We start from the raw sequence: 13647 nt of genomic DNA on the forward strand, positions 1-13647 counted from the left end.
AATCATCAAACCTTCTTAATTTACAATTATTATGAAGTTAGTAATTATTATTATTAACTTAATTCAAGTTAATAATAATGTTATTTGTATAGCACATATCTAAACAGAAATCCATGGCAAAATAAATGTAAACAACAGGAGACCATCATGGTAAATGCAGAATATTCCCACAGACTGTTGTTTGACCCACAGTTCAGCACACGCAGGTGTGTGGCAGTGGGAGTGATGCTGGGAAACGTGGGAAACTCCTATCACATTCCCAGGACCCTCCCTGTTCGGCCGCCCGGGTCTCAGAGGGACGATGATGCTGCAGTGGTGGCTGGTTTTGGCTGGTGGTGAGTGAACTCTATTTTAAATATGCTTAATTTGGAGTTTTAGTTTTTTGATTAATGAATTCTAATTGTTTGATTGTGATGTATTGTGATGTATTGTGCTGTATGATGTAATAGTGAAATGGCATCTAGAAGAGTGTGACTGCTGTGACTCCTAAACTTAATCATCAGCAACATCACAAAACTCAGAACTTTTAAATGATGGTAAATATTTCAGTTTTTTTATAGAAATATTTTAGTATCCTTTTGCCTTTAAAAACCCCTCTACTCTTGTTAATTTATCACTTAATATCTTTTATCTTACCTGCTGATTCTTATAATCACTTTTATTGTCTCATGTACCTCTACATGCTTTATGTATTTTATGCTTTTCATTTTTATTTGATGTTATGTTTTATTTCTTTAATAGAGCACTTTCAGTGGCATTATTTGTATGAAACAGTTTTTTCAGTGGTTCAGATTATTTGAATGGGTATTGACGGAAATTATTTTTTAGGAATTTTCAGTGTCAGTCTCCATTGAAAGTTTCACACAGTTAACTAGTGTGTGTGTCAGTGCGTGTGTGTGTGTGTGACAAATAGACAGCATACAATGATAATAATTGTAACAATATAATGATTGTTTCCCCTAAACTCCCTTGATTATAAAACCACCACCAAATAAATTTGATTTTTTGCAAAACCCAGATAACAAACTATATACTGTTACAACCAGATGTTAAACCACAAATACAGCAGCTGTTTGTCTTTCTTCCTCTTTCCAGAATTCATCTTCATTTGCATTTCCAGCCAGTTTTCACTGCAGAAGAGACAGTGTGTTTTCCATGTGAACAGCAAAGCTTATAACACTCAACAAAATCACAAATACGTGACTGCTGGTAATGTGAGTGGGTCGGTGCAGGACTGTGAGAACACCCACTGCTGCGTGGGATACTTCCTGGTTATTAACGGCCAGCCGGTGGTCGACCTTCTCGGTAAGAAGTCTTAAAGTCTTAAAACTCAGGAGGTGAACTGGACCAGTGTCTTTGAACTGGACTGGACCACATGCTGGATTATTGTTGTACCATCAAAGAAAGAGTCATCGACATTCTTTACATATATTGGTCATTGGTTGTTATGTGTATTATGTAACACATACTAAATATAGGTTGTTTCATTTAATCATGTGATATCTGTACCTGATTTTTGTGTTGCAGCTTGTGACGTGGCTGAAAAGTCTTGCCCAGATGCAACCTGCAAGACACAAACACGGTTTAACAGTAGCCTCATTAAATGTGTGTGTAACACAGACCTCTGCAACAGCAATTTAACTTGGACACATTCAGAACAGCCTCGACTCACCTACTCTCATTTTGCAGGTATGACAAGAATACATTTGCTATCAGTCATATATTATCACTTGCAACCCACGTAAGGATAAACTATTCTGATTAAATAATATATTTCCTAACAGGCCAATCTTTTATTTTGAAAGTCTGATATAGGGACGATTATACTACATTTTTTTAAACTAAAGTTAATCCAGTGTTTCCATTCATATTATTTTTATCAAGCTATATTGACTTAATATGAATAGAAATAATTACCTCTTACATATTTGAACATTTAATTGGGAAACTGACTGAATTACAATCGATGTTATTCATCAGAAAATATTAACTCATGCTTTTTGTTTTCTTTCCAGATGATGTCATGAAGGTTGTTTTGATTCTGATTAGTATTTCGCTCGTCCTCGTCCTCATGATCGTTGCCGCCAAGTGGAGAAACCTCTTCAAAGACAAACGTACGATAGAAACAAACACCTTCATTATTTTAACTTGAACATGAGTTTGGTGTCTGAAGACCAGTTCTAGTCACAGGATCAATCACATGATATAAAAGTAATAACTGTATTTGTAAAGCACGTAAAAACATTCTGTCCACATCTTTTAAGCTCAGATTCAGTTCTCATGATGTCCTTGTTTGACCATGGAATTGTTTCATTCTCTTGGCTGGACTGACCTTGAGGTTTATCTCTGTTATGATACTCCCTCTTACCTGCGTCTTTTCTTTGTTACTCTTCAATCACATCCTCGTCTTGTTACGTAGTTTTACGATAACTTCTATAACTTCTTTCATTATTTTAGAGAGGAAACTACAAGCTGTTGATTGTTGTGTGTCCCCGTCGTGTTCCTGCCAAACAGCAAAAACCTCTGAGATTGATGTAGCAGACATTGAACTACAGCAGGTAAATCTACTGAGTGGATTCATATCTTAGGATACTCAGTATAGGTGCTATATTTTCTCTTTTACCAATTTCTTCATGGCATTTTCAGATTCTGGGCCGTGGCTATTTTGCTACTGTCTGGCAGGGGAAATACAGAGGATCCACGGTGGCTGTGAAAGTTTTCCCTGCAGGTTGGAGACAAACATTTTCCACAGAGAAGGAGGTGTATGAGCTGCCACTGATGAAGCATGCTGCGATTCTCCACTTCCTGGGCACTGGGAGGAAGGCGGATGATAGCAGTTTGCACATCGTTCTGCAGTTTGCTGAATATGTGAGGGGCAACTATTCATAAATGAAAAAATTATTAACTGTGCATTTTCCCAAAGAACAAAAGTTATTCAAGGAAAAGGGAACAGAGAAAGCAGTTTAATTGTAAGGAATCAGAGAAAGGTCATTTTATGAGTTTTGATACAAAATGAATACTTAACCTTGAATGCTTAGTGTTAAAATCTGAATACCATTTAAAAACATTTAATGTAAGTAATTTTATTTCCCTTTTAGAAAATAGATACATTTCAAGTAGTACATTTAAAAAAACCTGATGAGTATTAATGTTATTTATTTCTAGGTAGCTCAGATTTGGTCTGTTTCACATTTAACATTCAAGTTGATTGACGACATATAAATATATATAAAATGCACAGATTGGTCTACATTCACACTGTAACTTGGCTGTTCACCTGAGGCCAAAGTGTCCAGAATTAATAACTGAACGTCCCTTTGTCGTCTCTTTGATTTCAGGGTTCTCTTCATTCCTTTCTGTGTAAACACACCACCAGCTGGATGCTGTCACTGAAGTTGTGCCAGTCCTTATCGCAGGGACTTTCCTATCTCCACTCTGACCTTCGCAGATATGGTACTGGCCAAGATATTTCTTCGAAACGAATGTGCGTGTCTGTGAATTAACCTACGTAGACAGCGTGGGTGTAATATAAAAAGGGTGCTGACCATTGCACCTAGTGACGAGTACAATATACAGTATGTTACATTGGTTTTCATGTCCAGTGTTTGTTTCTGTATCAGTAAAACCCACTACAGTTACATTTTCAAATTAAATCTGTATATTTTAATCAACACATATGTTTCTTCTCTCGCAGACGTGCACAAACCTCCTGTGGCTCACAGAGACCTCAGCAGCTCCAACGTGCTTGTGAAAGCAGATGGAACCTGTGCCCTGTGTGATTTTGGATGCTCCGCCATCCTGCGTTCATGTTCAGGACATCACAGCTGGCAGCGGAGCCACACCACACACAAGATGAGAACGACACAGGTCGGGGCCGGAACTTTCTATTCTAATAATAATGATATGGAATAAGGGAACTGTCAGCTCACAGAAGAAATCTGGATTCTCACATTTTTGTCCATCTTCAGGGTTATCGTCAGTTGGGCACACTGCGCTACATGGCCCCTGAGATCCTGGAGGGCTCTGTAAACCTGAGCAGAAGGTGGTGTCTCATGCAGACGGACATCTATGCTTTGGGACTGCTGCTGTGGGAGATCTGGATGCGCTGCTCAGATTTATCTGAAGGTAAACTTCATGTCAGTCACAAATAATCCTGGAAACCCATCAGTAACAGAGTATTTCTACCCAACATTCAGTGTTTTCAAAGAGGTGGTATGTGCATTGTGGAGGTAGCTGGGAGAGCACCTTCACATTGACCAGAGGATCAATTAGCACAGGCTAGTTCAGTGTCGCAGTGTCTGTCTCAGTCCTTGTGTGTCTCCTTGACGAAGCTCAGCTGCTGCCTTCTGTACCAGAGCATGAATCAGCTAACAGCTCTCACCTGCACTGATGGATCCTCTGGTCCAGGTGAAGGTGGTCCCAAAGCTTCCTCCACAGGCATTAACTAAGGTCTCTTGTAAAGCTCAAGAACATCACTTATAATAACTATCACTTCCAAAGGAACTGCAGAATCCAAGTGCATCAATTTGTTATATCCTTGACAGACAAATGTCTCCATCTACAGGCAGTATTGTTCCACCACATCTGTTGCCGTATGAATCTGAGCTGGGAGCCAATGTAACGCTGAGGAGCCTCATCATGTTTGTGTTAAACCTGGACAAGAGACCCTCCATTCCTGAACACTGGGAGCTGCTGCCACAGGTACAGGAGCTTCTTACTTAGACGTGGGGTTATTATATTGGCTCTGCAGTGAGCTGGTTCTATGGATGTATTGACTTTACTTCTTCACACTTTCAGGGATCTGCACTGCAGGAGCTCCTGACAGACTGTTGGGATTTTGACCCGGACGCTCGGCTGACAGCTCAGTGTGTCGTGGACAGATTAGTCTCTCTCCAGTCTTATGTCTCTGAAAGCAGCTCATGACTCGGACTTGCTGTTGCACTGTTCTCTTTGCAGAGGTTTTAATCAGGTAGAATTCTACAGGTAAAACCCATTAACTTGAACATTACTACATCTTAATCCAGGTACATTATAAAAAAAAAATCCATATTGTTGTGATTATTGAGAAAGAAACATCACTTATGGGAGAAAATGAAATGTGTTTCCATAACCTCAGCATGTAGCTTGGTATTCTGTGCCTCATATTATCTCTTCCTTGTTCTGTTTTAAATTTTTACATTTGTACTCTCACCTAGTTCCCATTTTGTAATCTATTTTAATCATTTTATCATATTACTATTTCCTCATCTGTAACATGTTTTTATTTCTGTATGTAATGCTGTATGATCTTCAAATAGTTTTTAATTGTTTCTCATTGTTTTTTTTAAACAGTTTCTTATTGTTTGCCTTCAATTTTTTTATTTTAACTTGCTACACGAATAAAGATTATTATTATCATTATTATTATTATTATTATTATTATAATTATCTAACTGTGATAGATTATTGTATTTTACACATTTTAATAATTATGATAAAAATCATATAGTTAAACTTGAGGTAACTAGACCCTTTTAACAGAAGACAATTTGACTTGCCACAGCAGAACACTGATAAGTATGGTCTTTGTTAGATTTGCTTTCCATCCGTTTTCCGTTTTCCCAATTAAGAAACCTTAAACTAAAAGTTGAGTTATCCCAGGCAACATATTAAGGCAACAGAAAATAATATGTCATAGGACTAAGTGTTGGTTCATACTGGAATGGAAACATGTGTGACTCTGACTCACAGGGGTTAACAATGATTTGTATTCAGGTGTGTGTGTGCGTGTGTGTGCGCGCGCGTGTCATTGAAACTAGATGATACAGGAATGTTGCCATTACGTAGCCATCAATAGTGGGCGTGGCTTCCTACTATATCCTCTCGCAGTTAAATGCGGAAGTGTCAGAAGTCACATTCGGACGAAGCTGAGTTCCTGAACAAACTCGCACAGACCAGAGGAGAGTTCCTGAGGTAAGACACTGAATCCAGATGTTGAAGGGAATTCTAATTAAACGTAACGTGTGCAGAACAAAACAACCTAAGACTCCAGATGTCAGAAGTGTTCACAGGTACAGACTGGTGGTTGTTGACATTTTGGATGTTGTGACGTCATGGCCTGTCACAAATGGTTGAAAATTACCACATAGTTTGAGCAGGAAGTATATTTTGTGATTTGGGTTATTTGTTAGTTGCTTTAAAGTTTTATAAATTGTATTTTTTTCTTACCTGTAGCAGACCTATGGTTGACCGTTGAATCCTAAAGCTATAAATAACATTTCCTGTATCTATCAAAAGAACAAGCATTCAGAACTTTTACTTAAATTAAAAATAGCCTGTCACAACGGACACTTACTTGAACTCTTACTAAGTTACAAGATTGACAAATATAGTTTAAGTATCAAAAGTTTTTACATGTGATTTAATTTGATCCATACATTCAAACACCTCTCCATATATGTCAGTCTTTTCCCGTGAATGTTGTATTTTTGTGCTCTGCTACACACAACATCCATTGCACTTCTGTTCGTCCTGATTGTTAAGCAACATGTGGGAAACATGTGATTCATGAATATGGGCTATACAAATACAATTTGACTGATTGATTTTACTAAATATTCATTACATTTAATTGTTTTCCAGGTTTCCTGAAGAAAAAACATAACCATGTGGCCAAATCAAGGTAGGATTACTCACATAAGCAGCATACACTATGTTATACTTTGCTTTATACCAATTTTACAATATAGATGTTTTGAAGAATAAATTGTGTTTGCTTTTATGTGTACCAGGACCTCCCCCTCCAATGTGCTCATCAAATCCTGCCTTCCCTCCTGGCTACAACCCTTCGTATCCTGCCGGACCTCCTCCAGGAGTCTTCCCTCAGCCTCCAAACCCTGCGTACCCACCATACCAGTACCCAGCTGTTATGAGCCCAGGTGTTATGAACCCAGCCATTATGAATCCAGCTGTTATGGGCCGAGCTGTAGTACCAAACGCACCTCTAGGTCCTCATCCTTATGGACCTCCAGGATCTCATGCTTATGGACCTCCAGGAACTCATTCTTATCCTATGGCTCCAGGTGGATATCCAGTGGTCCCTACTGCAGGTTGTCACCCAGGTCCATACCCACACTCTCCAAAATGGGGACCCCACAAAGGCTACCACAAAGGCTACCACCATGGCTACCCCCATGGCTATCATCATGGAGGGAGGAATCACATGACTGGAGCATTAGCTGGAGGATTGACAGCAATGGTAGTGGGGGCAGTCGGACACAAAGCCAACAAAAAGATGAGGAAGAAGATGAAGAAAGCACATAAGTGGCACAAGCATGGACTCTACGGCAAGGTGAGATTCTGTTTAGTTTAGAGGTTTAAAATGACTCCTCTTGCAGGTGCACAAAGGCTTAAACCTTAATTTCACCAAACATTATAAGCAAGAGGAAATATAACATTGTATTATTATTATTAAGGAATACTACAATCAGTAGTGTATGATCCTCTTGCCCTTCTGTGACTACACATTGCTGCTTATTATTTTGATCAGTAAGGTAATCATACTTTATTGGGTATAAAGGCAAAATACAGTATTGCATAGTTGGCATTTTGGTGAACACTAAACATCCAAGACAAAACAGTAGGAGGACAAAACTGAGAGGAAAAGGCATAGTTACAAATCTTTCTGCAAGGGAACACAGTATAGATTTATCAAGACATCTATTTTAGATTGATGGTGGAGAACATGGATTCTAACAGGCACAAATCTATTTCAAATAAATAATCAGTGAGTCAGGCAGACTAGACTTGCAAATTCAACTAAATAAGCCCTCTGCCCCTGCACTCTCTCGTTCAGTAGGAGGAGGGGTAGCGGGTTAATAAGGTGGATGCATTTTACTAATTTTCTGAACAACAGAGATGGAATCCCTGTTTGAGTTGAATGTAGTTGAGCCTGATCAGTGACAGTTACGTAGGTGATGTGAATTAAGTTAAAAAAGTATAATTTTCTCTTTTTCTCCACAGTCCTCCAGCAGCAGCAGCAGCAGCAGCAGCAGCGACTCAGACTGAGGTCAACATTTCGAGACACAGCCTCCACAGAAATTCTGACGGCCTTATAATTTCTTATTTCTTATTCTGATTTATGGGAATTACTTTTTGTCATGTCTAGTATGGGCTTTTTATAACACACGTCTTTTTGTTGTGTTCTCTGTCAAACATTCTGTTGTTACAGTTTCTTTAAGTAAAAGTACTTGCTGCTATGCAAACATACTGAAATATTCTGAGGAGGGATTGCAGCTATGGATACGTCTTTCAATATTTAAAACAAAATCTTTAGTTTTCTCATTAAGATCAACAAAGAGGTGCAGATGATAAAGGTTTTTTCTGAATTTCACCAAAGACTTTTTGATGTTTCACAGCAGAAAAGTGACACATGGAGCTAAAACTGTTAATCTTCACTGTTACATTTGCATGAAATCTGTTACACTAGTTGGTTTGGTTACGTAGCTGAAACTAAACCAGGTTTTGAGTTATTCTTTGCTGCAACTATGTTATTTTGTTAAGATGAAACAATAAAAACAATAGAAAACAATATGTAAACCAGGCCAGTACTTTGTGCACCGTGATCCTTTTCTTCATGTCACAGTAAGAAAAGCACAGGTGTAAATAATATAAGTAATGAGGTTAGATTCCATTATACTACTTTTAGTTTCAGGTTCCTGGTATTTGTCTTGCTGGCTCACATCACAGTGTCATTGACTTATACTGGGACACATCAAAGTTGTTAAAGCAACATTAAGCAACAACTTTTACCATCTTCATAGAAACAGCTATGTCTGTCCGACTGTTACAAGTCAAAGTGCCTACATCGAATGCTGTCGTCATTATTATGGATTGCTGCATGTTTTTCCTTGTCATGACTTGTCTAAATGCTTGTATTGTTATTTATATTTATATGTTGCACAATGATTGGTTGGATTATGTAGCTGAACCTAAATAAACTTGAGTTTGGAGTTATTAATGGCTAATGTGTAATTTTTTTGTTGAAACAAGGTGAAACTATTGAAGCAATAGGAAACAATGTGTGGTAAGTGTTTATGAAACGGTTCATCTATGATGTAATGGATGGTTTTGTATGTGTGTGTACTCGTTTTTGTGACAAAACAGCAGTAACACTGATCTTGTCGGGACCAGTAAACCTCACAGGGACCAAGGCTGAGTCCTAATCAATCCATTCTAAGGTTAAAGTTAATGGTAAGACGTGAATTGTGGTTGGGTTGAGGTTGGGGTTGGGTATGAACTGATAACAGTTGAGGTGATAAATAAGGTTTTGGGTGTGTTAACCACAATGAATGGAAGGCAATGGAAAGTGTGTGTGTGTGTGTGTGTGTTCTCTGCTTCACACTGATTATATGTGTTCAGCATTGTCCTATAGAAACCAGTAGATCAGGACTGTTGTCATGATGGAAATCATGAGTGCAGCCTGGGGCGTGGGTCCCTGAAGTTGATGATACACTAAAGTCCGTGCACGTCCACGCACTTCAAAAAAAAAAAACACGTTCACGCACTTTGAACTTCCTGGACGTGCACGGACTGGGCGTGGTTTACTGCATCCTCGCCCAGTTAAATGCGGAAGTGAGACGCTGACAATCTTAAACACCCGAGGAGAGAAAACTAAGGTAAGACTGAATCTACACGTCGACAAATACAGATTACAAGTCAATAACAAAACTACCTGAAACTGCAGCTGCCACATGACGTAGAGACCTCCTGGTTATTTCTGTCGTATTATACTTGTATTACAGATTTAAAGGCAGAAAGTGTTTCAGGTTGTTGTTGACACAGACCACAGTTTAACGTCATGACGTCATAAAATGTCTTAATCTGAGCAAGAAGTTTATTTTGTGATTCGAGTTTTTTGTTGGATTGGTAATAAAGTTTTAAAAACTAAGTTTGTAACCTACGTTAGACCTGCACTTGGTTGATTAACAGATGCACCTCGCTAAAGATAATACAGTGCAATACATGTTTCCTTTACCCAGTGGTGGAAGAAGCATTCAGATCTTTTACTGTAAAAATACAGAAGTAAAAGTCAATCTAACTATTTCTAAGTACATGTATTGTTAGCAAAATACATGTTAAATGATCAAAAATAAAAATGTTCTCATTATTGAATAAAATAATACTATTATGATGTTATTTGGGTTTTTATGGCTGATACATTATTGTGTAAATATCATTTAATATTACAAATAGTGAAACAAAAACATCTTAACTACTTCATGTACTTTCTGGTGGTTAACTGATAAGGGACATGAATTACCTGAAATTAATCAGTGATTAATCAGTTTGTATTTGTATGTTAGATAGAGTGTGTACACTGTGTATTTGTTTTGTAGTAAAGTTATCATCTGATATAAATTACCACAGGACTTCTTTGTTTGGAGAAAAAAAATATGTGACTGGATCTGGATTAAATCACAGTCGAGAAAGTAAATTATATGGTAAGATACAGTCTGGTTTCACCTTAAGAGATATTTCACACTTTTCCAGTGTTTAAGATAGAGTCGTACGAATAAGATATATTTGTAGTTTTAGACCAAACACAGGTAACAGATTGTAGCCTACTACTGTAGCGTGGTAAAAACTCACAGGTAAATGCATATGAAAATGCATGAAAACCAGAACAGATGCTCAAATTCTGATTATTTGTAATGTAGTTAATTAAATTGTATTTCTTAATGTTTCTCCAGGTTTCCTTCTGAAGTGTTTGACCTGTCAGGTCAAAAATAATATAACCATGTGGCCAAATCAAGGTAGGAAATCTCACATAACCAGCATATAATTGTAATGGTTTATTATTGGTTTTTATATCTGTTTTATAAGGCAGGTCTTTAGTAAAAAATAAATTGTGTGTGTGCTTTTATGTGTATCAGGACCTAACCCTCCAATAGGCCCACCAAATCCTGCCTACCCTCCTGGCTACAACCCTGCATATCCTGCTGGACCCTCTGCAGGAGTCTTCCCTCAGCCTCCAAACGCAGCATACCCACCATACCAATACCCAGCTGGTACAAACCCTGGTCTGGTACCACATGCACCCCCAGGGGCGATGCCTTATGGAGCCCCAGGACCTTATCCTATGGCTCCAGGTGGATATCCAGGGGTTCCTCCTGCAGGTTGTCACCCAGGTCCATACCCACACTCTCCTAAAGGGGGCCACCACAAAGGCCATGACAAAGGCCACCACAAAGGCCATGATAAAGGCCACAAAGGCCATCACAAAGATCATCATGGAGGGATGAATCCTATGGCTGGAGCTTTCAGTGGAGGAGTGGCTGGAATGGGAATGGGAATGGGGATGGGGATGGCTGGACACAAGTCCCACAAAAAGATGAAGAAGATGAAGAAAGCACATAAAGGGGACAAGCATGGACACCACAAACACGGCAAGGTGAGACTGGGTTTAAAGGTTTAAAATGGCCCCACCTGCAGGTGAAGCATTAACACTGATACTAGATAAAAAGATGAAAGTTGAACCTGACTACTCCCCTCGGTTTATATGCAACTGAAAGGGTGTGGCTGTGCTCAGGAGATACAGGGGGTCGTCCATATATCAGAAGGTCGGTAGTCAATCCCTGGTACCTCCAGTCTGCATGCTGAAGTGTCCTTGACGGCTGCGCCTGCAATGTGTGAAGGGGATGTGTGATAGAAAAACACCACATATACAAGCGCTGTAAATAAAGTAAAGAATTATTTCGACGTCAATTATCCAAGAAAGTAATTATAGTATAGTATAGAACTACATGGAAAATAATAACAATTACCCATCACAAGTAAAAATCTTTGCACTTCAGAGGTTTAAACAGCAAGGTTTTTTTGCAAGTTTTCCTGGAAAAAGGAGTTCAGATGTTTATTGATTTGTTGTCTCTTTGTTAATTTTCTGTCTGTCATTAATCGATCAATGGTTTCAGCTCTACTTAGACAGCTCTGCTTTGAGTAAACATTTATAGAATGAAATGGAGAAAGTAAAGGCACCATGAAACTAAATTAAATTATCATGTCAAACATACAGTTAGAGGTTCACAGGGGAAACGCCTCAGATTAGCAGCAATAGGCTGGGTAATCCAGGTATATAATTTATTGGAAACATGATGTGGCTCTTGCTTTTGTCAGTCTGGATTTGATTATCTTGGATAGATCTTAGTGGATTTTAACACTCAGCAGCGGTTTCATTTTCCGGTTAATCAGTTACTCTGTCAGCTTGTAAATGGTATACTATAAACCATTTACTTCACACCAAGAAAGAAGCCTACATAAAGCCAAACTGGTTGAATGATACTTTGTCAAACTATAGCTATATACCAAAGGGGAGAGTCTTGCATTGATGGTTTTGATTATACAGCAATCAGCTCACCACAAGTGTAACCTGTGGTAAATGCTTAAGTGCAGCCAAGCCAACCACCAAATGCCTAGTTAGTGGACAATCCTCACTATCTCCTGAGCAACAGCCACCAATAGCAGAACTAATAATACATCATTTTTAATGATTTTAATTTTATAGATAATTTTGTAAATTGCAGCTTTAAATGTATTTTTTCTCTTTTTCTCTACAGTCCTCCAGCAGCAGCAGCAGCAGCAGTAGCAGCAGCAGCAGCGACTGAGGCCGACAGTTCAAGAAACATCTTCCGCAGAAATGCTGCTTCACAAACGGATGGCCTGACACCTAACCATATGCACACACACGTCATTCTTATCACCTTTAACAGGATTTCTGTGCGCTGTGTATTTATTATTTCATCATATCTAGTATGGGCTATTTATATGTATGCAAATGGTGTGAAAAGCTTCACAGCATCTGTCTGTATTGATGTTCCATTTTGTCATGAATCTAATCCTAACCCTTTTTTTGTGGTGTTCATGTCAAACATTCTGTAGTTACAGTAAACATACTAAATATACTATACTTAAAGACTACTTTGAAAACATATTGAAATATTTGGATGAGAGATTGCATCATTGTACACACATTCAGGAGTTGCACAAGTGTACATAGGCAACTAGACTCAAAGAATGAGGAAGGGTTAGGGTTAAGCATTTGTAGGTGCAATGCTGAAATCCGTCACTGTTTTCTCTGAATATTTCCAGTCAAGTCTTATAAAAATGAAAAATCCTGAATCAACTTTTTGAATGATAATTCTCAAACAAGGCTGAGTATGAAGTATGTAAAAACTTTAACCTGCAATTTCTCTTAAAGAAGTTCAGTCACTAATGAACACTAATGAAACTACTGAGGATAACATGACCTGGATAACTGAGAATCCTCACATATATATCAATGTGCACAGGTCTTTCTTAATTTACAGTTTTAATGTGGGTTCTTGGAGAAAATGTAACGCTACGATTAAGTTAAAAAAAACGTATTTCCTCTGGAAGATTAACCTAAAGGTGATACAGATAATGATTGTCTTTATCTACCTCTGCCTGATTTTGTTCTTGATAACTTTTCTTTTCTATAACTGTGCATGACAGAAAAAAAGCATTGTATTGAGATTGTAACCACACATAAAGAGCCTTAATATAATTCTGCCAAATAAACAGATGGAAGTGAGAGGTGTGATGTGTCCTCCTGATCGGTGCACGGGTTGCAGTACACTTCGCGTCCACTAG

At 38.3% G+C, this 13647-nt stretch overlaps 3 protein-coding genes across 5 annotated transcripts; all 3 read left to right on the plus strand.

Moving 5' to 3' along the window:
• Window positions 1-177: 177 nt before the first annotated feature.
• Window positions 178-5395, plus strand: LOC109635434 (bone morphogenetic protein receptor type-2). The gene is made up of 11 exons (XM_020096590.2): window positions 178-335; window positions 1096-1305; window positions 1528-1689; window positions 2016-2114; window positions 2458-2558; window positions 2647-2868; window positions 3339-3453; window positions 3695-3867; window positions 3969-4125; window positions 4565-4701; window positions 4798-5395. Exons 1-11 carry the CDS (start codon window positions 302-304, stop codon window positions 4921-4923), a joined length of 1536 nt encoding a protein of 511 aa, XP_019952149.1. The 5' UTR covers window positions 178-301; the 3' UTR covers window positions 4924-5395.
• Window positions 5396-5842: 447 nt separating this feature from the next.
• Window positions 5843-8994, plus strand: LOC109635419 (proline-rich protein 13-like). The gene is made up of 4 exons (XM_020096570.2): window positions 5843-5952; window positions 6622-6661; window positions 6771-7330; window positions 8002-8994. Exons 2-4 carry the CDS (start codon window positions 6646-6648, stop codon window positions 8044-8046), a joined length of 621 nt encoding a protein of 206 aa, XP_019952129.2. The 5' UTR covers window positions 5843-5952; window positions 6622-6645; the 3' UTR covers window positions 8047-8994.
• A 145-nt stretch (window positions 8995-9139) lies between these two features.
• LOC109635412 (proline-rich protein 13) lies at window positions 9140-13588 on the plus strand. 3 transcript variants are annotated; one of them, XM_020096562.2, is made up of 5 exons: window positions 9140-9231; window positions 9413-9656; window positions 10731-10793; window positions 10914-11431; window positions 12594-13588. In XM_020096562.2, the coding sequence occupies exons 3-5, from the start codon at window positions 10778-10780 to the stop codon at window positions 12639-12641; spliced, it is 582 nt and encodes a 193-aa protein (XP_019952121.2). In that variant the 5' UTR covers window positions 9140-9231; window positions 9413-9656; window positions 10731-10777; the 3' UTR covers window positions 12642-13588. The 3 variants fall into 3 exon arrangements, with proteins under 3 accessions (XP_019952121.2, XP_069391070.1, XP_069391067.1); XM_069534969.1 differs by having other exon boundaries at window positions 9173-9231; window positions 9400-9656; XM_069534966.1 differs by lacking the exon at window positions 9140-9231 and having other exon boundaries at window positions 9655-10481.
• Window positions 13589-13647: the final 59 nt, after the last annotated feature.

The sequence above is a fragment of the Paralichthys olivaceus genome, chromosome 2 (assembly GCF_024713975.1).
Source record: "Paralichthys olivaceus isolate ysfri-2021 chromosome 2, ASM2471397v2, whole genome shotgun sequence".
Classification (NCBI taxonomy): domain Eukaryota; kingdom Metazoa; phylum Chordata; class Actinopteri; order Pleuronectiformes; family Paralichthyidae; genus Paralichthys; species Paralichthys olivaceus.